General features: G+C 37.2%; 1 protein-coding gene across 3 annotated transcripts in view; it reads right to left on the reverse strand.

Annotated features, from left to right (window-relative positions):
* Positions 1 to 22,022, reverse strand: part of EPHA3 (EPH receptor A3) — a 360,579-nt gene that overhangs the window by 126,969 nt on the left and 211,588 nt on the right. For all 3 annotated transcript variants that reach the window (XM_086675678.1, XM_025913295.2, XM_086675679.1), the window contains exons 4-5: positions 6,271 to 6,426; positions 5,237 to 5,572 (exon numbers count right to left, since the gene is read on the reverse strand). In XM_086675678.1, coding sequence (XP_086531804.1) covers positions 5,237 to 5,572; positions 6,271 to 6,426 — 492 coding nt within the window. The remainder of the gene's footprint in view (positions 1 to 5,236; positions 5,573 to 6,270; positions 6,427 to 22,022) is intronic.

Raw genomic sequence — 22,022 nt, forward strand, 5'->3', positions numbered from 1 at the left:
GTGGGAGTTAGCAAGTACAGAGGGGGAGGCAGGAATTAGATTCAAAGAAACTGTGGAGGGGGTGGGTAGAGAGTAGCATTTTTCTTTTCCCTCTGAACCTTGAAGGTCTTGATAAGTGAGGACAGTGTAAGAGGAAAAACACACTCTGATATGCCTCCTCTAATCTCAGTACTTAACTCACAGAACACTTCGCTTCTGGTTACCAAATGTGTGGGGATTTCCCCACACCAAGCAATTCTGACCCATAAGCTGGGTATCCTACAAGGAATTCAGTTCTGATACTATCTACCTGGAATTAGCATTGAAGCCCAGAGTTAGGGGCCCAGTCCCACAAGGCCCCCCTGCCCTCTTTTTAGCTGCTAATCACAAGTTCAAGTTGTTATCTATAATGCTGTCCCACCAGCTGAAATCAGAGATTCCCACTACCTCTTTCTTGGGTCCAATTAGTTTGCTATAGTAGCTCATAGAACTCAGGAAAACATTTTGCTTACTAGATGACCAGCTTATTATAAAAAGATACAATCCGAGGGCGCCTGGGTGGCTCAGTTGGTTGAGCGTCTGACTTCGGCTCAGGTGATGATCTTGCGGCTGGTGAGTTCGAGCCCCGCATCGGGCTCTGTGCTGACAGCTCAGAGCCTGGACCCTGCTTCAGATTCTGGGTCTCCCTCTCTCTCTCTCTCTCTCTCTCTGCCCTCTCCCGCTCAAGCTGTCTCTCTCTCTCAAAAATAAATAAACATTAAAAAAAAAATTAAAAAAAAGATACAACCCGAGAACAGCCAGATGGAAGAGATGTACAGGGCAAGGTATCCGGGAAGAGGCACAGAGCTCCCACCCTCTCTTCAGGCACGTCACGTACCAGCACCTCTCTGTGTTCACTAACCCCAAAGCTTTCTGAACCCCATCCTTTGAGCTTTTAAGGAGACTTCATTATGTAGGCAAGATTGATTAAATCATCACCAGCCTCCTCTCCCTACTCCTGGGCTTGGGGCTGGGGGATAAGGGAGCTGAAAGTTTCAACTTTCTAATCACGGGGTTTGGTTCCCCCAGCAACCAGACCCCATCGTTAGGGTTTTCCAAAAGTTGATTCATTAACATAAACACAGGTGTGGTTGAGGGGGGGTTGTTATGAATTACAAAATAGACCTTTATTACTCTTATCACTTAGGAAATTCCAAGGGTTTTAGGAGACATGCACCCTGAACTGGAACCAAAACCAAATATATTATTTCTTATTATAAATCACAATATCACAGAGGGAAAATCATCTGTGGAGAATGAGGGCATGAAGGATGAAGCTAGGTCTGCGGAAGAGTAGAGACGATAAGGAAGATCTCTTGCAGAACGCCCCTAAGTAACCCCGTGATAGATGGCGGAGAAGCAAGAACCAAGTTTACTAGGGATGGCATAAGTTAGAGTAAATGTTCCAGCAAAGCCCCTCTCTGTCTCCAAGGCAGCATTTATTTTTGTAGCTACATGGCATGAATCATAGGATGACAGAAAGAATATGAGGATAGAAGTTGGAAATGGCATTGGAGTTGGGAGACATAAATGAAAGTTTGATCTCTTTGATGAAATGTTAGAAAAGCCTCTGGGATCTCAGTTTCTCCAGCTATAAAATGGGGGTGGGGTGGACCTCAAAACTGAAAGCCCCTAAGGTCTCTATTAGTGCTCCCTATTTTAGTCTGGGATCATTACATGCTACAGGATAGTGAAAAGGGGGCAGATTCTGTGATGGAGGTTGAGAATAAGCAGACTGATATTTCACTAGTGGAATGATTGTTTCCAGAAGTGAAAGGTAAATACACTCATGCAAGTACAAAAACAGGAAGTAACAATTTACACTAAGTTATAACTTCACACATTTTTGCTTTGCAATTTGCAGTTCTTTCTGGATATGTTTGACTGATAGATTCACAGATAGATACAATCTCTATGGAGAGACCATGATTTTGATCGCCCTGGCATACCTTGCAAAAGTATTGAACTAACATCCGAATTTACAACATAATCCCCTACAATTTAGAAGGTGCCTTATCACGTGGTCATCACACGGCTTTCACAATGCAATCAAGAGAAAAATCAACAAACTCAATCTCACAAACGAAATTCAAAGGGACACGTTTCACCTTCTCCCTTTATATCCTTGTCAAAGATAGAGAGACTAGGAGGAATTTAAACACCATGGCATCATATCTGTCACAGCCATATCTTTTTAGTAGGTAGAGAGCTCATTTTTCAAGGCTACCAGTCCATTAACCTTCACAAGAACAAAAATAAAGCAAAACAAAGAAACACTCCCTGGAGAAATGGCATCTCTCCTAATCTTGCTTATATATCTTACCGTGGGGATTTGAAGATGGAACAAAGACCTCTAGCACCCCAGGCACACAAAACGATACAGATGCCCTGAAATAAATATATAAATGCCTGTGGTGCATCGTGTAGACAAATTTGTGATTATTTTTTTAAATGATAGTGGGGTTAGAGAGAGTAACTGATATCATCCCTGCTGAATCTGTCTTACCCTGTGATTTGTAACTGGGAGGGCCGAAGTGTCAACCCCATTTATTTTTTAATGTCTTGGCCTGTTCTTGTTTGCCCTTACCTAGATTCATTCAGTGTGTATATCTGGAACTATTAGTTTCCTGATAAATGCAGTGTCAGAAAGCCAGAGGCCAATGATAACATAGGAAAGAAGGAGCTCTTGCTTGTTTTTATACATTTTTGTTTGACTTGGGAGATAATTATAACCCAGATTGATGCTCCTATTTTAAACAAGGTAGTAAATCAGCATGAAATATAGGATTGGGGAAAGCCATTTGCCACATAATTATAATTTCTTAAAATTCCCGTGTTCACTGAATATGAGAAGCTATAATCATGCAATATATAGCAATGGCATTACTCATCTTTTTCTCTCATGGAAGACAGTTACATAAACTGAAGTTGCGAATTTTTAAATATTATTAGTTACAAAGTTTAAATACCATTAACTGAAGCAAAGCAAAAGCATATGTTGTTTGGTCTGAGACCTAGCTTCCAGTGGGGGAAAAAACACAGATTCAGTAAGCAAGATTTAAAAAATGATTCAGCACACTTCCCTTAAAAGTCCTGTCTTTTCCACAGATAAAGTTTATATATCACCATGAGACAATGTAAAAGTGTAAGACTTTCATCAATATAGGAGACCAGAAGCAAAGTAGGACCAAAAGAGGGATTTGGAATCAGAAAGAGACAGGTGAATGCGGACTCTGGCAGGGGTTATACACAAAATACCTATCAATGACATAATAGGGATAAGGACCCCTCAAGAAGGAGGCGTTCCAGTGCAAAGCCCTGAAGACCCCCCTCTTACGCCAGCATTTATCTTTCGGCTGCTAGATTACGGGCAAGGATTATGGAGCTAAGATACTGGGTTTTGGGGGCTACCCAGGATACCTGAGAAATGAACCGATACAGATGTATCTGCCTAACTCCCTTGCAGAAGTAGTTGGAACTACTCTGAACTAGTATAACCAGCAAAGTCATACTGGTGCATACTTACTGAACATTAGCCCTGGGTGACATCTCTTAACTGTGTGCCTTTGGTAGTTTAAGGATCTTCCTGAGCCAGCCACGTGAGAGAAACAAAAGTGGTGTTTTTAGCTGTTTTTTTTGGCTGCTGTTCTAAGACTGCTTTCAGCTAAAGGGAGAATTCAGACCTCTCTCTTTCTTTCCCTTTCCCTATGGCATCCAGTACACCTTCCACTCAGGGCGAAGGGCGAGTCCCAGAAGACAGCAGAGGGGCTTCGGCAGTTTGAGCCAAATGCAGCTAAGAGGCAGAGTCGCCTCTCAATCCTGTCTTCTGGCTCACGGGTGAGCCCACCTAGGAGCCGACAAGAGAAACTGGTCCTTGTTGAAGCATTCTCAGGGCGCATCATGTCTCTTCCTTTTCTCCCGTTTTGGCTCCGTTATTTATTTGTGCATAAAGGATGCAATGATATTTCTGTCTTGAACTGCTTGGAATGTAGTATCCCTAATTATGATACGGCACAGCAACAATTATGTACAATAAACACCTATCAGCTTAACTTCGCACAGCCTTTGTTGGCTACAAAAGAAAACTCTTACTCATTCATCACAGTTATCAATAATGGAAACATTGTGATCACCTTATTTCAAAGGGGCATCACTGATATGTCCCTTGCGTATACTGTGTAGAGTAAACCTTCCACATGTTTCAGAGAATCACAACTAAAGTCTCATCAGTAATTCTGGACACTACACTGTTGGAAAAAAAAAAAAAAGCCATACTAAAAAAAATCGTAAGAATTATCAGAGAATGAGAAAACACATAGAAGATTTAAGGGGTGATTAAAAGAACAAGATTTACTAACAGTGAAGAAAAGAGAAATATTGTGGATGTAAGATAAAGAAAGGTGAGAAGTTTGCTTGTTGTTTCATTTTTCCATTCCATATTAAAGGGCCTTTGCTTACAACCTGCCAATATAGTGTTTTGTTTTAACTGGGAAAAGATTGTCAGCAGGAAATATAGAAGATATAAAAGTAATTTATATTTGCAAACATTTTTAGGTTAGTGATTCCAACTGTTCTCTACTAAGACCTCTTTTCACCACGCTTCTCCAAAAATTCCCTACTTTGAATTTTTAAATACAAATTATATCTATCAAATAAAATGGATTTTTTTTCTTATTTTTAATTAATCAGAATTATCTGTATCTGAGCTATAATACTTAGAGCTTCAGAGGAACATAAAGCAACAGAAAACTATATAAAAATATGATATAATTATAATTAAGGTAAAGATATTTTGTAGTTTTAGGTATCCTATATAACCTTCTGCAAACTAAGGTTCAATGTCTGTTATGTTCTTTGGAATATCAAAATGTTTCAAGGAGCCCCACAAGAACCATCTGCAGAGCCGCGGCTATTTAAATATTCCAAATTGAAAAACAAGGGATTAAACTAGTTTAAAATCATCTACGGTTATTTAAATATTCCAAATTGAAAAACAAGGGATTAAACTAGTTTAAAATCATCTAATAAATATGACTTATTCCTACTTGAAGAATTAAATTGAGGTATTGAACGTAGCATAACTGCTTAAACATGACAGAAGAGAACATTCTGGGACTCTTTCAAACCTTTGCCTTCCCCACTCTTTTTTGCACACTCTGTCAAAATCATGACTTGGCTCTGAGATGGCGGGAGCAGAAAGCATCGAGCACGTACTCACCAGCCTGGTTGGTTGTGATGCTGACTGCAGCGAACTGTCTTGGTGGTGAGCTCAGCTCTGACACCCCGTTAATGGCATCGATCTCAAAGGTGTAGTTAGTATGTGCCAGGAGGTCTGTCACTGTCACTGTGGTGTTGGTGAGTCCGAACTGTCGAGGGAGGAAGCGGACATTTGGGCTGCATGGCTCACACTGTTTTACATTCCACCCGCATTTTTTACATATGATGTTGAAGGTAACATCTTTCCGGCCTCCTGTGTCCAGGGGCCAACTCCAGTCCAGGATGACCGAGGTCTCGTTTATGTTAGAGATAACATTTCTTGGTGCAGATGGAGGTCCTGCAAAGTAGTTCAACAAAGATTAATGAGCCTCACTTCTGTTTTCTACTACAAGGGAAATAGATAATTTACAATGGAACCGAAAGAGGTAAATAACCATCTTGTCTCTATTATATACTTTTAATTCGTCCTTAGAGGATCCATGAGATTATAGACACATGGCTTCAAGAGCACTATCGTCCCCAAGCCATGGGCGGGGGAGTTTTGACTCAAAGTTGAAGATACATTCACAAAGTCCAATGAGGGAATTTACTACTAAATTCAATGCCCTTGTGAATAGTTATGAAAACTTTACTATTAGTTTTATAAATCTTAGTCCTTTTTCCCTATGACCTATGACCTACATGTAACGTGAGGGAATAGAAATGTAAAAACACAAATCCCATGACTATAACCTCCCCTATTCTGTCAAATGTAATACAGGATCTAAACCAAGATACAGAAAACTTTCTTTCTTTCTGGGGGTCCTGTTGCAGGAAGTGCTTTAAAAACTAATTCATTTTGCGTGATAAATGTTGCATTTGTGGTGAGCCAGCATGGAGAGTGAAGCAGAGAAAGCTTTCAATTTGCACACGGATAACGGAAGGAAATGGGCCAAATGCTTTAAAAAAAGAAGAAAGAGGCACAATAACCAGAAGGAAAAAAAAACCACAAAATAAAAGAAACATGGAGGCATGGGTTGCAGCAAAACTACTCACGGGTACAAGCCATGGATGGAGGGTCTTTGTCTGCTCGGAAGTACTTATGCTCACACCTGCAGTTCACTGAACCATCTTCGTGGGTAGAACTGTGCGGTGGGCACTTGGCACATTTCACATTACCATCCGAAGCCTTGTAGAAACCTGGTCGGCAAGCTACAAACAAAATCACTCTTTTAAGATTCGGTGATAATTTTGAAAGCGTATTTTTCAAAACACGTAACACAGATTTCAGAATGTTAGGGGAAGAATTCATTAGGAATAAAAAAAAATCCTTTTTTTTTTCCTTCCAGAATTTACAGAAGCAAATAATGTGACCCAGTGTAGTTTCTCCACATATATACATTTGAATTCGCACCAAATGTTAAAGGGAAAAAAGAAAAAAAAAAACCCTGAAGATTTAGATTATTTTGGCACTAGAGTGTGATGAAATTTCCAGCTCATGTTTTCACAGCTTTGCTTGGCATTGAACTATTTGTGGAGAAAAATACAGCAAAGCCATGTCATCATGTAGCCATTCCCTTTTAAAACATGATGCAATGTGTACATTATCTGCGTGCAGTTAGCACTACATTACACACTCACTCTCTCTCTAATTGATTTCTGTGTGTACGGCTCCCTCCCCACAAATTGTAAGCAACTGAAAGGAAGAAATCATGGCTTCCTTGTTTTAAGATTCTTGATGCATCGATTCTCATGAGCTATTTTTTTTTTTTCCTGCCTTGACAGTGTCGTTCCAGTGCTGTAACTTCTACAGCCGTGGCCTACGCTGAAGGTTTTTAAAAATTTCCTTGTCTGTCTTTCAGAAACATAGTGACGTATAATTTCTATTTAAACTGATCTACTTGTAAATAATTACTAGATTAAAGCTTTCTAAATAACTGTTTTCCTCTTCTTTCTTTCTGGCCATCTCTGAATGACATGTTTTGTTGAGCTCCATGAACCGGTCATGAAATATTGATTTCAGATGCCCATTTAGTATTCTTTATATATTTATTGCTTTTACAGAAATACGCCTCTACTGTATTGCTTTTGTTTAATCTGATGTAAAATTCAAAATGCTGTAATGGTTTATATGATCTATTTTCAGAATTACATGGAGAACTGAAATCATAGTAAAAATCCTAGCAAGAAGTCTCTTGACATTGTTTTGAGGATTAAAATCAGAGTCCAGGGGCACTTGGGTGGCTCAGTGGGTTAAGTGGCCGACTTTGGCTCAGGTCATGATCTCATGGTTTGTGAGTTTGAGCCCCGCGTTGGGCCCTGTGCTGACAGCTCAGAGCCTGGAGCCTGCTTTGGATTCTGTGTTTCCCTCTCTCTCCGCCCCTCCTCTGCTTGCACTCTTTCTCTCTCTCAAAAATAAATAAAAATTAAAAATATATAAATAAATAAATAAATAAATAAAATCAGCGTCCACATTTTTTAGGTTTCCTACAGAGTATCTCTGGAAGTCAATGATTTCTTAAATCTCTAAAACTCAATTTCAATGCTATGTTGAGATGTGATGGTTTAAAGCACTTATGTGTAAAATATGCCCTGTAGGTGATCTGAATCCCAGAATTTTCCTATGTCAGCTTCATATTGTGAATAACAGGTTATTTGCATTCAAGTAAAGCCTGTGTGAACAAATCTTAACTTTTATAATCATTAAATGCATTTTGAAAGGTAACACTTTATATCCATAACAGTGTATCTTCCTACTGAATGTTTCTTGAGAAATACACTGTCAAGGGAAATATACTATCAAGATAAACAATTAAAATATCTTAAAATGATAGCAATCATTAATCTAGTCTTGCTGTTTTATAGTTTCTATCAAGAATGGCCACTCTAGGACTATCTTACATTAAATGGAACAACTTTTGGTGCCACATTGAGAGCCACTCAGATAAATTCTATTGCCCTGACCAAACATGGAGTAGGCTCATAAACTTTTGATCATTCTTCCTAAGCATTGGTTAGAAACTTCCACTCATATCTCATGTCATATCGCCTCTAGGGGAAATGATACAAAGTATAAACAAACTAAGCACTTAACTTCTGGTTTCAATTTAGCTCACTGAGTGCCTTTAAGTTTGCAAGATGGCAATGCTCAAGTGTTTAAAAGATTGAGTTGCACTGTTCCAGTGTATTTTGTGTTTTGGTTGCTTGTAAGTTTATCTGTATGTTTTTATTTGAGGTTTTTATGGTTTTTACAACATTTAGCATAAAGGTATTCACTAAACAATCACTTTTTGTCAATATTATAAATGGCTATACTCTGTGATAGTTAAAGAAAAGGCAAGTCATATAATCATTTCTTAGCTACAGCACAGGACTTCTAATAATAACTTGAAAGTAGCTACAGTCAATAAACCTTTAAGTTAAGAATGTGACACAGACTAGTAACTAGACTTTATCTAAATGATTAAATAACCTTAGATATAATAATAGTAAAAGATAGGTAGACACACATACATTCTGCTTAATAAATATCTGTTAATCATTTACTCTTCTTCAGGCTTTTTGTTAGCCTTGAAGATACAAATGTCCCTAGTTCTGTCCACCTTAAAAGGGCCCTTGCAATTGAAATTGAAAGTGGGCACCAGACATTTGACACAGGCCCCAAGGAGCAAACATTCCATTCTGATTGAGCTGTTGGAGGAAATACAGAGAAGGAATTTCACTTGAGAAAGATCATGAAAGGATAGCAAAAGGCCTGTAAGTAGCATAATTAAATACACAAATAGATCAACAGGAAAAGACAAGCGGTTAAGTAGAGGAACTTGATGGGTACTGTTGGTTGCATACTAAACACCTAAATCTGCTTTCTGCTTGCTCACAGAATTTTGATTTTGTTCACAATCACACTCTGCCAAGTTCTCCCTTACACAGACGTAATTGCAAATAGTTATGGATGGCCAGAGTGATAGCCCAAAGATGGGCAAAGAGATACAAACAGAAATCTGACGAAAACCATTAAAATATCTTTTTTTTTCCTAAGAAGATGGTCCAAATGTAAGCCATTCTACCTATATAATTCCAGCATTGATTCTTGGCATAATGGTTTACATGTGACAATAAGTTAAAGGCCAAGAAAATTAGGTGTGTAATCTGCACTTGCTGATTCAGCTAGCACCTCTCTCAATATTTCTTAGAATGTCAGAAGAATAACACCCTATTTGTGTAGCTGTCCATGGGCAAGTTTTTTTTATCACTACAGCAGAAAGTATTTCCAAAGGATCTAAGACAAGCAGAGAATGCAGTTGAGAGGTACTAAATAGAATTATAGACTAATGGAGCTAAGAAGATCCCAATAAATCACACTGGCCAGTCTGTGCGTTATATGTCTGAGGACCCAGAGCTCCAGGACTTTGGATGACACACAGGGACAGCCTCTACTCTGTATCTTCCAGCACCTGGTAGCTTGCTGATAGGCTTTACCTATCCAATTTGTTGATATTTATCAAGTTTCAACTATATGCAGAATACAATGATAGATTATATAACAACACCCTAAATTTTGTAGACATCTTTACTCTTTCTGAAAAGCTTTCATATGTACCGTCTCAACTGAATCTCACAGCAGTTGTGTCAAAATCACTGGAACAGATGTTACTCTACTAATTTTACAGAATGGGCAATTAGAGCATACACAGAAAAAGTAGCATCTCCAAGATAACAAAGAATTCGTGGTATAATCTGAAAGAGAAGGGGCACGTGGGTGGCTCAGTGGGTTAAGCATCTGACTCTTGGTTTTGGCTCAGTTTATAATCTCACTGTTGGGAGACTGAGCCCTGTGTTGGGTTCCATGCTGAGTGTGGAGCCTGATTGGGATTCGCCCTCTCTCTCCCTATCTCTCTGCCCCCTCCTGCTCACCGCCCCCCTCTCAAAATAAATAAACATTTAATAACATGTAAGAGATTTTTTGGCTTTTAATTTTATATAGATTGCTTATTGAAAGCAAATTATTCTCTAGAACCATGAATTATTTTTCTAAAATTCTAAGCTGCTGCTATGACACTGAAGAATTGTCATCTAAAACTTATTTAATTAAATGAATGCCAAGTCTTTTGTCATCTACTCCTAGTAAGAAACTATTTCAGAAAGGGTAATGTTTTCTCGCCTTTTCTAGGATTTTCTATTTGACGTCTAACATTATTACGGGAAGATGGGTAAGTGTGTTTTTGCTTGAAGAACCGACTCTGCCAACCTCAGGAACAGCACGGTCTGCTACCTATAGGAGACATACAAGTACATTTTTCCTTCTTGCTACAAGCAGGATCTTTAAATCTTTTACCAAAATTGTTCAAAAAATTTGAGAGTATGACTGAATAATTTATATCCACTAGTAAAATTACACTGTTAGGGAACACTCTCTTTAAATGCATATGGAGAAATTCTTTACAAAAAGTACTTACTTTTGAATTTTTCCCAGTAAATAATCTCCTTTCCTTGAGGTTGATTTGTGCTTAAATACCTATCTATCTATTGTACTTTGTTCGTCTTTCAAAAAAATCCTCCTGAATGAATGTGAAATTTTACCTCTAAGGGGCATAAATACTTGTATTTTAGTATCTTGCTTTGAGTGGTAAAAGCAATGACTGTAATTTCAAAGAAATTCCTTTATCCTTGAATGTAAAACTAGTGATAAAGCAATCTGCACATTTCTTTCACTTAAGTATTATTTCAGAGACTGAAAGGTTCAGCATATAAAAAATCAGGTAAAGGAATAGAAAGTAATGTTTCTCTCTTACTCATGGGAAATCTTAGTCAACTTACTATAGAATATCAAGGAAAAAAAACAGGCAAAAAGAGTAGTGATTCAGATATATACAGTTTTAAGGGTTTTTTTTTAATGTTTATTCATTTTTGGGAGAGAGAGAGAGAGAGAGACAGAGTGTAAGTGGGGTGGTGATGGGGGGGTGGGGTGGACAGAGAGAGGGAGACAGAGAATCCAAAGTAGGCTCAGGCTCTGAGCTGTCAGCACAGAGCCTGACACGGGCTGGAACTCACAAGCCATGAGATCATGACCTGAGCTGAAGTGAGATGCTTAACTGACTGAACCACCCAGGTGCTCTTAAGTTTTAAAATAATAATAATAATAATAATAATATGCTAAATAGTTAAGATCTTCCCTGGTGCAAGCCAGCTACTAAAGCAATACTTAAGTAAGATAGGTATACACATATTCAAAACCTACTGCCAAAATGACAGAATTCTGATTTACAGATTTCTTCAGGTAACCTAGGTTATAATTTTATCAGTGTTTGACTGATAAGAACACTGGTAAAACTATTTACAAATTTCAGTCTCGGGGTGGGAAAACCAAGGAGTACCTCAACAGTTTAATACTGTTTGAGGCAAACTGCTGCCCTTGTTTTTGTGTTCCCATAAATGTTTTATTCCCTTCCTGTAATGAAGATTTTCGAAGTAGTTAAGTGTGGCAGGAACTCTCGTCTTTGATTTTGTGTTGGTAAATAAAAGGAGGATGATCCATGAATATAAATTAATAGCCATTAAAAGCCAGAGGTATCACTTCCTCAAACCTTACTGGATCTCACCATGGATTTACTAAATAATGAGACTTGTTCAGATAGCGTTTGGGTTTTGTTTATCGATATTCCTCTAACACATATGTGCTAATCTCCAAAATGACCAAGACACTTTATTGTGTCTGGTCCTACAGTGAAAGAAGTTATAATCTTAGCTTTAAAAAGCTCAATTCTATATGGCACGGTTATTTTAGAAATGGATCTCCTCCCTTGAAAGTGTAATTGCTAAGACAATTTTCAATACACTTTAGTGTTATCTTCACCAAGAAATTCTTCAGTTTCTCTTCTTTTTAACCCAACACATTAAGTTGTTTTCAGCATCTTATAGGAAGAGCTCTGGACTAGGTAGTAGGAAATGCAAGTTTTGATGTAATCTTTTCTCCTAAATAGGTGTTATCTCAAAGTCACTGTCCAGGTGTATTCAAATTTTAATGAGGTCTTTGGGAAAGTGACTTCCTGCTCTAGAAATAAGTCTGAAGTTCCATTTTTGTAGTTACTATGTGTTCCTAGGTTAGACTCTGAGCAATCCAGAGACAGTTACTTCCTATTCATTTTGTATGCCCAGCGTCTAGCTCAATGTCTAGCACCTAGCAGTTGATAAGATGCGTTTTTGAAGTGAATGAGACCTTGCAATCAGTTATCCTCTCTATGCTTCTAATTTTTCATTTATTGGATGCTGGACATTGGCTAGCTTACCTCTAACAACTCTTCAGGTTGACACTCTGAACGGTTAATACTTTGTGTACCAAAATTAGTAGGATTCTTACAACTTTCTAAGTAGAAAGACAAAATAAATACTGTATATCAAAGTATCTTCACTTTCATCACTGCTTTAAGGATTAAAATTAGCCACTGAAATTATAAAACCACATAGGGTAACAAGACAAAGGAGGTTCTCTTCTAACTTTGAAGAAATATACTTGAAAAAGAAATGACAGGTTTTTGCTCTTTTCAGTGTTTTTTCTGTGTCAGAGCAGAATGTATTCAAAGGATGTACTGATTTCATGATTGAATGCATTGAAAAATAAATTGACCACCAGATAATTCCCTGTTTTATAGTTTCAGCTTCACCAATAGCACAGTAAGTCTATATTTGATTTTATGCACATTTCAGATAGAGTAGGATGTTTAAAAGTTGGGGAATCTTATGGCAATGCATAAAAATATTGATATTAATTATTCTCTTTAATTTTGTAAGATGATGCGTTTTCTTTTTCTTTTTTAATGACAAGGGAAATGAGCACACTATTGAAAACACAATTCAAGAGAATACATTTCTCTTCTGTTAATCTGCAGTGAGGTTTTACTTGTCTTTTCCTTGCTAGTCTAGATTTTAGTTCCCTTATTTTAAGTGCTGAGTTACTGAGAATAAACCCCAAAACTTTTTGAAAAACGCCAAGATAGGCCACAGTGGAACAAAAATGAGAAAGCCCCTGCCAAATGTTAATTTGCTATTGAGAAACACTAAAAATGTGAATAATATAATAGAAGGAAGCCAAAATAATACCAATTTGTAGTGAATGAGTTAAAAATATTTTGGGAATCTGCTGAGTCCATATTTATGAAGAAGTAACAATAAAACAAGAACTAAATATTGCAGGTCAATAGGGGGATAAAATAACAAACTATCAGCTTTGGAAAATAACAAAGAAAAAGTATGAAATAGTATTGTGTGCACTGTGTATACAATAAATAATAATTACAAAAAAAGCTTCAAGAAAGAATCTTGGCCTTATTCCCAAATTACATAGCACACTTTCTTCTAAGTCCTAATTGATGGGTTTGAGCCAGGCTGATACTGAGAATGGGTCAAGTTACCATAGTGAAAGGAAAACCAATGCACTTAGTAAACCATGGTGGCTACTGTTGAAAGAAAGTAGACAGCCTTTCAATTGCAAAGTGAATTTTGTCTCCAGTTGACTAATGTGGTTGACTTTTAAGAGAAAACATGGTCCTAATTAAGGGTTAAAAGGCTCATTTCAATTTGAATTAACTTTAAATTAAAAAATAAAGCTGTTGGTAAATAGGTCCCTTTTAGTATTCAGACTTTAGCTCCATATACACAGGGCTATATTATCAATTCCCAGCCATAAACACAAACTAATGACCAGAACCAGCACTGACTAAACAGATGATTTCCTGGCCTTGCAATTCCAGGCCTGACAGGGTCTATTTGCCGGTACAAGGTCAAAGCAACTGTTTATTCCCAAAATGAGCTGCACTCCACAATCTTACAGGAACTCTATTCTTTGCCATTTGAATAGAGGTACAATGCTTTGAGGCAAGGCCCAGGCATTTCAATACACTGGAAGTGGCAACGTTCAGTCATTAAACCCTGCCTGCAATGTGCAGCATTTACAAAGTGATCAAGTGTTTCCTTCTTCTGTTCCTTCCACTGTTCAATAAAAAAGGCCTAAGGCAAAATGCCACCATACCATTAAACACAACAGAATCAATCACAATCTAGTGTGGCTCAAAGATAGCTGAGTAACAAGACTTTATTGTGTTTGTTGTTGTTCCATCAGATTTAGCAAGACAGGTGCCAGTAAAACTGAAATATGTCCAATAATACGCTCACCACAAAGAGAATACTAAAACAGCCCCCGATCCTAAGGATGTTGTTGTGTTCTGCCGGCTTTTCAGTTGCCCTCCACCTTCAAGGAAGAGCTGTGTTTCCTAAGAGTTGCACTAGCTAAGTTTTCTATCCTTAATTATCAATGGCCAGAGAACAAGTCCCATTAACTAAGTTTACAAATTCACAGAAAGATGTATGTAATGAATAGGTAAATACTAAAAAAGGGGGAAAGGGGGGGATATGAAAGACAAAACCATGTTTATGGCCCTAAAATGCATAGGGTACAAATCTATACTCACGTATACTGAGAGACAGCCTGTTCTTTTGGAACAGTGCCAGAAGTGTTCTTCAGACCTGAAGAGCAGTGGGATGTCTAAGAAAACTATTTCTAGGAAGGGGTTTTGGAGGAGGTAAGTCACCTCTATGTTTCAGTAGGCCCTACAAAAGATTAGGATCTTCCAGGCTGCACTGGAACCATAGCTAGAGCATGGAGAAGTCACCACTCCAATATTTACCATTATATACAAATTTTAGGAAAAATAAATACATGAAATAATTTTAGGAAAATAGAATTTCCAAAATAGATTTGAAATCACCCAGAGTAGGAGTTTGAGACACAAGTCATGAGCTTTAGGCTCACATCAGGAAAGTAAGAAACTAACTATGCATACTACATGTGTGGCTTGGATTTATGCATCAAAAGCACACTCTCACTCACAAATGCACACACACATGTACACACACACACACTCTCACCACGGTTTTTACTAGTTCTTGTTTCTATTCTACTGCTCTGTTCCCTTTTTCTTCTCTTTTCTTTAAAAAAATGCAACATGGGAGAAATTATTGTCGACTGTGAATGTTGGTAGCCTCACTAATGTGAATTTCACATTTCAAAAAAAATTTTTTAATGTTTAATTTTTGAGAGAGAGAGAGAGACAGAGTACAAGCTGGGGAGGGGCAGAGAGAGAGAGGGAGACTCAGAATCTGAAGCAGGCTTCAGTCTCTGCGCTGTCAGCTCAGAGTCCTACACAGGACTCGAAGTCACTAACCATGAGATCATGACCTGAGCTGAAGTTGGACGCTTAACTGACTGAGCCACCCAGACACCCCAGTGAATTTCACATTTTTTATCTCAAGTAACTATATCTCATTTAGGAACACTTATACAGAAAACAATACAATTTTTTTAAATCCTGAATTTAATGGGAACCTATAAAAAGTAGAAAACTCAGAGGAAAAACAAAACAAAACAAAATTCTGTGAATGCTGTAAGACATGATGCAAAAATATTTGCCCTCTTAGTTATATCATTAACTATACACTCTCCAAAAGAGATCACCATATAGAATTTTGAGAAATGGTGACATCATTATATTGTATCAGAGGTCCTTTAGACTTGCTTTACTTTTTAGGTTAGTTTATTTTAAAATAATGTCCATTTTTTTCCTGAGGAAACACCTCTGCAACTTTCAAATTTATACTTCAACACATCTTATAATCTATCAGCTTTCCATTCCATTTTTATTTTGTGAAATTTATTAAAATGACTGACAATATTGTGGTCAAGTAATGGATTTATGGGGTGCCTGGATGGCTCAGTTGGGTAAGCCTCTGACTCTTGATTTTGGCTCAGATCATGATCTCATGGTTAATGAGATCAAATCCCGCATTGAGCACTGCACTGACAGAGTGGAGCTTGTTTGGGATTCTGTCTCTGCTTCTCTCTCTGCCCCTCCCTTGCTCACTCTCTGTCTCTCAAAATAAATAAATAAACTTTAAAAACAAGTGAGGGATTTAAAATAAACCAGTAATGTGTCATTTATATGTTAAGTATTCAGTTTATGATCACAAAATATTATCAACTAGAAGTGTGCAATTTAAAAGTATTCAATATTTGCTTTGAATTCAATATTTACAAATGGCTAATATTTGTAAGGGAACATAGAAGAAAAAATGAATTCGTGTAATTCTAGGGTTTCTTTCTTCATTTCATTTTATGTTTAAAGTAAATATTTGTTCCAAGATAAAAACAGATTTCTACTCAGCATATTCTGAAATTTCATTCCCTAGGTGGGTAAGAATGGACTTCTCAAGAAAACATGAAAAGTAAATAGATGACCATAAACAGATGCCCATGGGATCAACAACACTATTAGCCAAATAAGTGTTTCATAAAAATTTCAACCCATCATCTATTTTGAAACTGTTTAGGAAAGACATGAATGTACATAACTATATAGGACAGCATGTCTATATATTTGAATTTTACATAAAATTAATTCCATCCTATTCAAGAAAAAAATACTTTTTGCATAAGAATACGAAGTTTTCAAAGAAAAAAAGGGCACTATAAGATTTGACATATGTACATCTATTCTAATATGTATGTCAAAAATACAAAATCTCTCTCCCTACTCCCTAATTAAGGTAGAAATAAACTTCTCAAAATATAGGGAAGAATCTCATAGGCAGGAGACAGAGCAATAGATAACAGTATTTAATGGCATTATGAAAATAAAAAGAATAGGCTTGAATTCCTTAAAGTGGTTACTTTTGGGGGCACCTGGATGGCTCAGCCAGTTAAGTGTCTGAAATTGGCTCAGGTCATGATCTCACGCTCTGTGAGCTGGAGCCCCATATGGAGCTCTGTGCTGATGGCTCAGAGCCTGGAGCCTGCTTCAGATTCTGTGTCTCCCTCTCTCTCTGCCCTCCCCTGCTCATGCTCTGTCTGTCTGTCTGTCTCTCTCTCAAAAGTGAACAAAAATTAAAAAAAAAAAAATTAAAGTGGTTAATTTCTAAATATAGGCACAACCCTTTTTTCAGCATTGTTAACACTATATTATCCTAGAACTTTACATGAAACTTGGGAGATAGATGCATTGAATAAAAAGGATAAGAAGATTAAATTAACTTACATTCATCTAAGAGGAAGAGAGAATAAAAGGGCAGAGAGAATGGGAGAAAGAAAAGAAAATATTACAGAGGAAATATTCAACCACATTACTTTTGGCTGGCAAACATGTATCACCTTTCTAGTGCAAATAACTCAGACATATTAGAAGTCTGGGACATAAGGATGAATGAAGAACAAAAGTGGGAGGATGTCTGCCATTTTCATTCACTCTATTTGATCATTTTACATAGTTTCAGATTTGGTCACCTATGCTTAGAGTTGCCACCCTTGAAGTGAGTGGGTAGTGGGGAGATAAAGAGAGAAAGAGAAGGGGGAGGGAGGGAAGGAAGGAGAAAGGGGCCCGCATGCAGGAGTGTGTATGTGTGTGTGTGTGTTTGTAATTAAAACCACTGACAAGATTTTGCAAGTATTTCTTCAATCCAGAGATCAATATATTCTACCTACTCTTTGGAGTTACTATTTAAAAGTGTGTTGATTGACTTGAGAATTCATTTAGGATAATTGTCCTCTTATATTCTGCAAATTTAGGGGTTTTGGTTTCGGACAGGAGGATAGAGAGGTGAGGGATTGGACAGGGGATGGGACATTAAGTCACATCTTAACCCAGCAGCCTTTGAAAACTCAGGCATACATTACATTGTATGTAAATGATGAATCACTAAACTACATCTGAAACTAACTTTACACTGTATGTTAACTAACTGGAATTTAAATAAAGATTGGGGAAACAAGAAAAAGACAAAAGAAAGAAAATCGATGCAGATTGCATTATCAGTTTGCAGCACCTACCCCAGATCTATCTACTTGAAGAAAGAGTTTGCACCTCTGAGTAATATAACAAATGCCTTACCGAAAATCTCCATGTCTAGCACTGCACTTGTATTTCACTTCTGTGCTTACAGTGATCATGTGAGACACTATTATCTATTTTTCCTGAGGAGATGACTGAGGCTTAATGATATTAGTGCACTGACTGTTCATCCCATTAAGTGTTGTAAGCAGAAACGAAATCTAAGGCTGAGGATTTCCTAGACACAGATACTTAGGTGTTTTGTATCCGCTGACTTCTCATTCTGTAAAATGTAAAAGTGGTATCTGATGGAGGACTGGCAGTAAATCCAGCACCCTAAAATTAACAAAAAAAAAGTTATATAGTTTGACTATAAAGATAGTAGACAGATTTTACTGGGCACACAGTGAATTGCTTCCTTCATTTTACTGCAGTAATTGTCGATAGTAGTTTTCTTCAACAATAATCTCAAGCCTATGTCTAGCCAGGTGAATGGCTCTGATGGAAGACAGTTCTGGTCACCGGGACGAGGGAATGCTTCACTGTTGTAGGTCTATTAGAAAGCTATTTGTGAGTGGGATGCCTTTGCAGAGGAGTCTGCCTGCTCACCATAGAATAAATTTTCTACTTTCTCTATGTTACCAGCTGAAACAAGGAGCTTTATTGTGTAGGGGGAAAAAGGCAAACCCTTAAATAGTTTCCAATAAAAAATTAAAAGGGCTAATGCAATTCCACTTTATTGCTTTAGTCTCCTGGACATTAAGAACTCTCAAGCAGCCCAGGAAAGTAAAATATTCAACCTTGTCTATTACACAGTTGAGAGGTAATTTTCACTAAAATATAACATAGTATTTGGAATTCTGCAAGGTGTATACTGAAGAGCAAATGCTCAGAATACCAACAAGAGTGGAAAAGTGAGCACTTTTCCCAAGACTTTGGGGTAGATTTGATGCACTTCGGATGCCTAGCAAAGTCTTCTGCACTGCCCCCAATCTGTACTTGTCACTCTGATTACACATTAAGCCCAACTAACTAACAACAGATTTAGAAACCAATAAAATTTTCATTAATTAGGACTAGAAAACAGTACACTGAAAATGCCTGCACATAATTTGTAACAGCTGGATCCATACCATTTTCCTTCTAAGGAAATCTTAGTTTCATAATACTTTCAGTTTATTTGATATATAGTAGGGAGCTACACCTAGAACAAAAAATAAATTTTTGTGACTAAAAGAAATTCAGCTCATGTTCAGTAATGTCTGAAGTCACCCAAGGGCACATCCAGCACCCATTCTGACCTGCCTTCACATTTCACAATCTGCATTCTTACCGGCCAGAGAAATTCCTACTATCTGAAATCCTTTTTCCCAAACTGTGTTCAACTCAGTTGATAATTGATATGCCTTGTAACAGCAATGTAGTACCAGAACCACATACAAACTAAATACTGAAGATCTAATCGTGCTTTCATAAAACATAAGTATCAATAACATTCTGCTCTTTAAAACTCAATTCCTATGATATTATTACTGTGGTGAGATAAGATAATAAGCACTTCATGGATTCCCCCCCCCCCTCCACCTTTATCCCTCGCGACCTACTAGAATGCTTGGCTCACAAAAAGCAACCAATACATTTTGAGAGAAGAATGAAAGCTGTATTCATCTCTCCATAGTAATGTCCCATTATAGTATTTCCCATGCACAATTACTAGGTTTAACAAATCATAAACATCTTAGTGGAATAAATTTCCCTTTAAAGAATCACTCTCATGCTATGAACAAATTATAAAGCTTTATGATGAAAATAAATGGAAGAAGGACAATTTTTTTAAAAAAATTATGTGTTCCATTAGGTATTAAATGCAGAACTATATAATGTAATATATGTAATATATACTTAACTTGTAATTATATATATGATTAATAGTAATTGTAAGTTGTATTTAATTTTATTTTTTTTAATTTTTTTTAACGTTTATTTATTTTTGAGACAGAGAGAGACAGAGTATGAATGGGGGAGGGTCAGAGAGAGGGAGACACAGAATCCGAAACAGGCTCCAGGCTCTGAGCTGTCAGCACAGAGCCCGACGCAGGGCTCGAACCCACGGACTGCGAGATCATGACCTGAGCTGAAGTCGGCCGCTTAACCGACTGAGCCACCCAGGCGCCCCTGTAAGTTGTATTTTAAAACTAGAAATAAAGGAAACTCTCAATTTCTTCCTCTTTTAATTTTTTTGTTTTTGAGAGAGAGAGAGAGAGAAAGTGGGGGACAAGGGCAGAGAGAGAGGGAAGGAAGCCAAACCAGGCTTCACTCCCAGCCCAGAGCCCAACATGGGGCTTGATCTCATCACTGTGAGGTCATGACCTGAGCCCAAATCAAGATGCTCAACTGACTGAGCCACCCAAGTACCCCTGTCTTGGTTTCTTCTAAACACATCTTTTAAAAAAATTCTTGAATTATGTTTAAACAAATATCCCTAGGATAAAAGAAAACATGAGGTATATTTCCTAAAGAAACTTTTTTTTCCCTAAATGAACATATTTAGTTTAGAACAAAAAGGAGTAAGAGGACTTCCAACTGAATAATAATTATTATTATGATATGGATACCATCTGACCTTAAAAGTAAGGACTATTGTTTTCCATGTTGCATACAAAACATCACAAAATTTATATGATATATAAAAGACAGAAGCAAAAAATGGACGACAGATCATTTTGGGGTGAAATCCTTGAGGCAAGAGTTTTGAGAGTTTGAACGTGAAAGAAAAAAAGTAAAGCTGAAACAGAGAGTCTCAAATTAGTCTGGGGAGGCATGCAGACAAATTAGGCCATGCAGTGCTGTGAAGGTTATATTAAGGGCTTGTTTTTATATAGTAAGTTTTGTGGGAAGTCATTGAAAGGTTTCATGCATGAGGTATACCATAATCAGATTTACATTTCAAAGAGATCATTCTTGTTCCTAGGGGCAAATGCATTGAACTGAGTCAAAAATGGAGTATACAGGGGATCACTAAAATAGCCCAAATTAGAGATGTTATGACATAGATAGAGAAATAGTTATCATCATAGAAAGAACTGTATTCATTTGAGATATATTCTCTAGAAAATATTGATAGATCTTGGAGATAGAATCGATGAAGATTATAAGGTAGAAGAAACCTTAAGAACTGGCATCTGAGTTTCTTGTTCAAGTTGTTGGGTGTTCTTCCTATTTTCTGAGTTAGGGAATGAATGAATTTTTGGGTAAGTACACACAATTTAAGTTTGCATATGTTACACTGAGTTAGCCAAGTAAGCATTTGCTGTACTAAACTGTGTAGCATTTACCATATTTGTACTGTAAAGAAACTGATTCCAGGGCACCTGGGTGGCTCAGTCTGACTTTTGATTTCAGCTCAGGTCATGATCCCAGGGTTGTGGGATTGAGCTCCACGTTGGGCTCTACACTGCACGTGAAGTATGCTTAAGATTATCTCTCTCTCTTTCAAAAAAAAAAATTAAAAAAAAAAAAGAAAGTGAAGATGGAATAAAAAATTTAAAAAATAAACTGACTCCAATATTCTCATGTTAAGCAAAATGCCAAATTAAGTTTTCTCTGTTACAGGCTTTTGTTTATTGTCAACAGATGAAATTAGTTATCAAAAATATGGGTTTCCAAAAAAATATATATGGGCTTCCAGAGAAGACAACATGATCAAGCAAACTATATAGTTTTTTTTTTCTTTTAATGTAAAAAGATTACAATAAAATACTGGTAAAGGAAGGTTCCATGTCAGAGACACATTAGAAAAACTGTCTTTACTGAGTTGGGTGTTTCTTCTTGGAATAGAATATTGATTTTGATTTGTACATGAACCAGATATTTGGACTCCAAAATAGAAAACCTGTGTTCTGTGGACTCCAACATTTGCCTGATTTTACCATTATA

Source organism: Puma concolor, chromosome C2 (assembly GCF_028749965.1).
Source record: "Puma concolor isolate L17-30 chromosome C2, mPumCon1.1.hap2, whole genome shotgun sequence".
Lineage (NCBI taxonomy): Eukaryota > Metazoa > Chordata > Mammalia > Carnivora > Felidae > Puma > Puma concolor.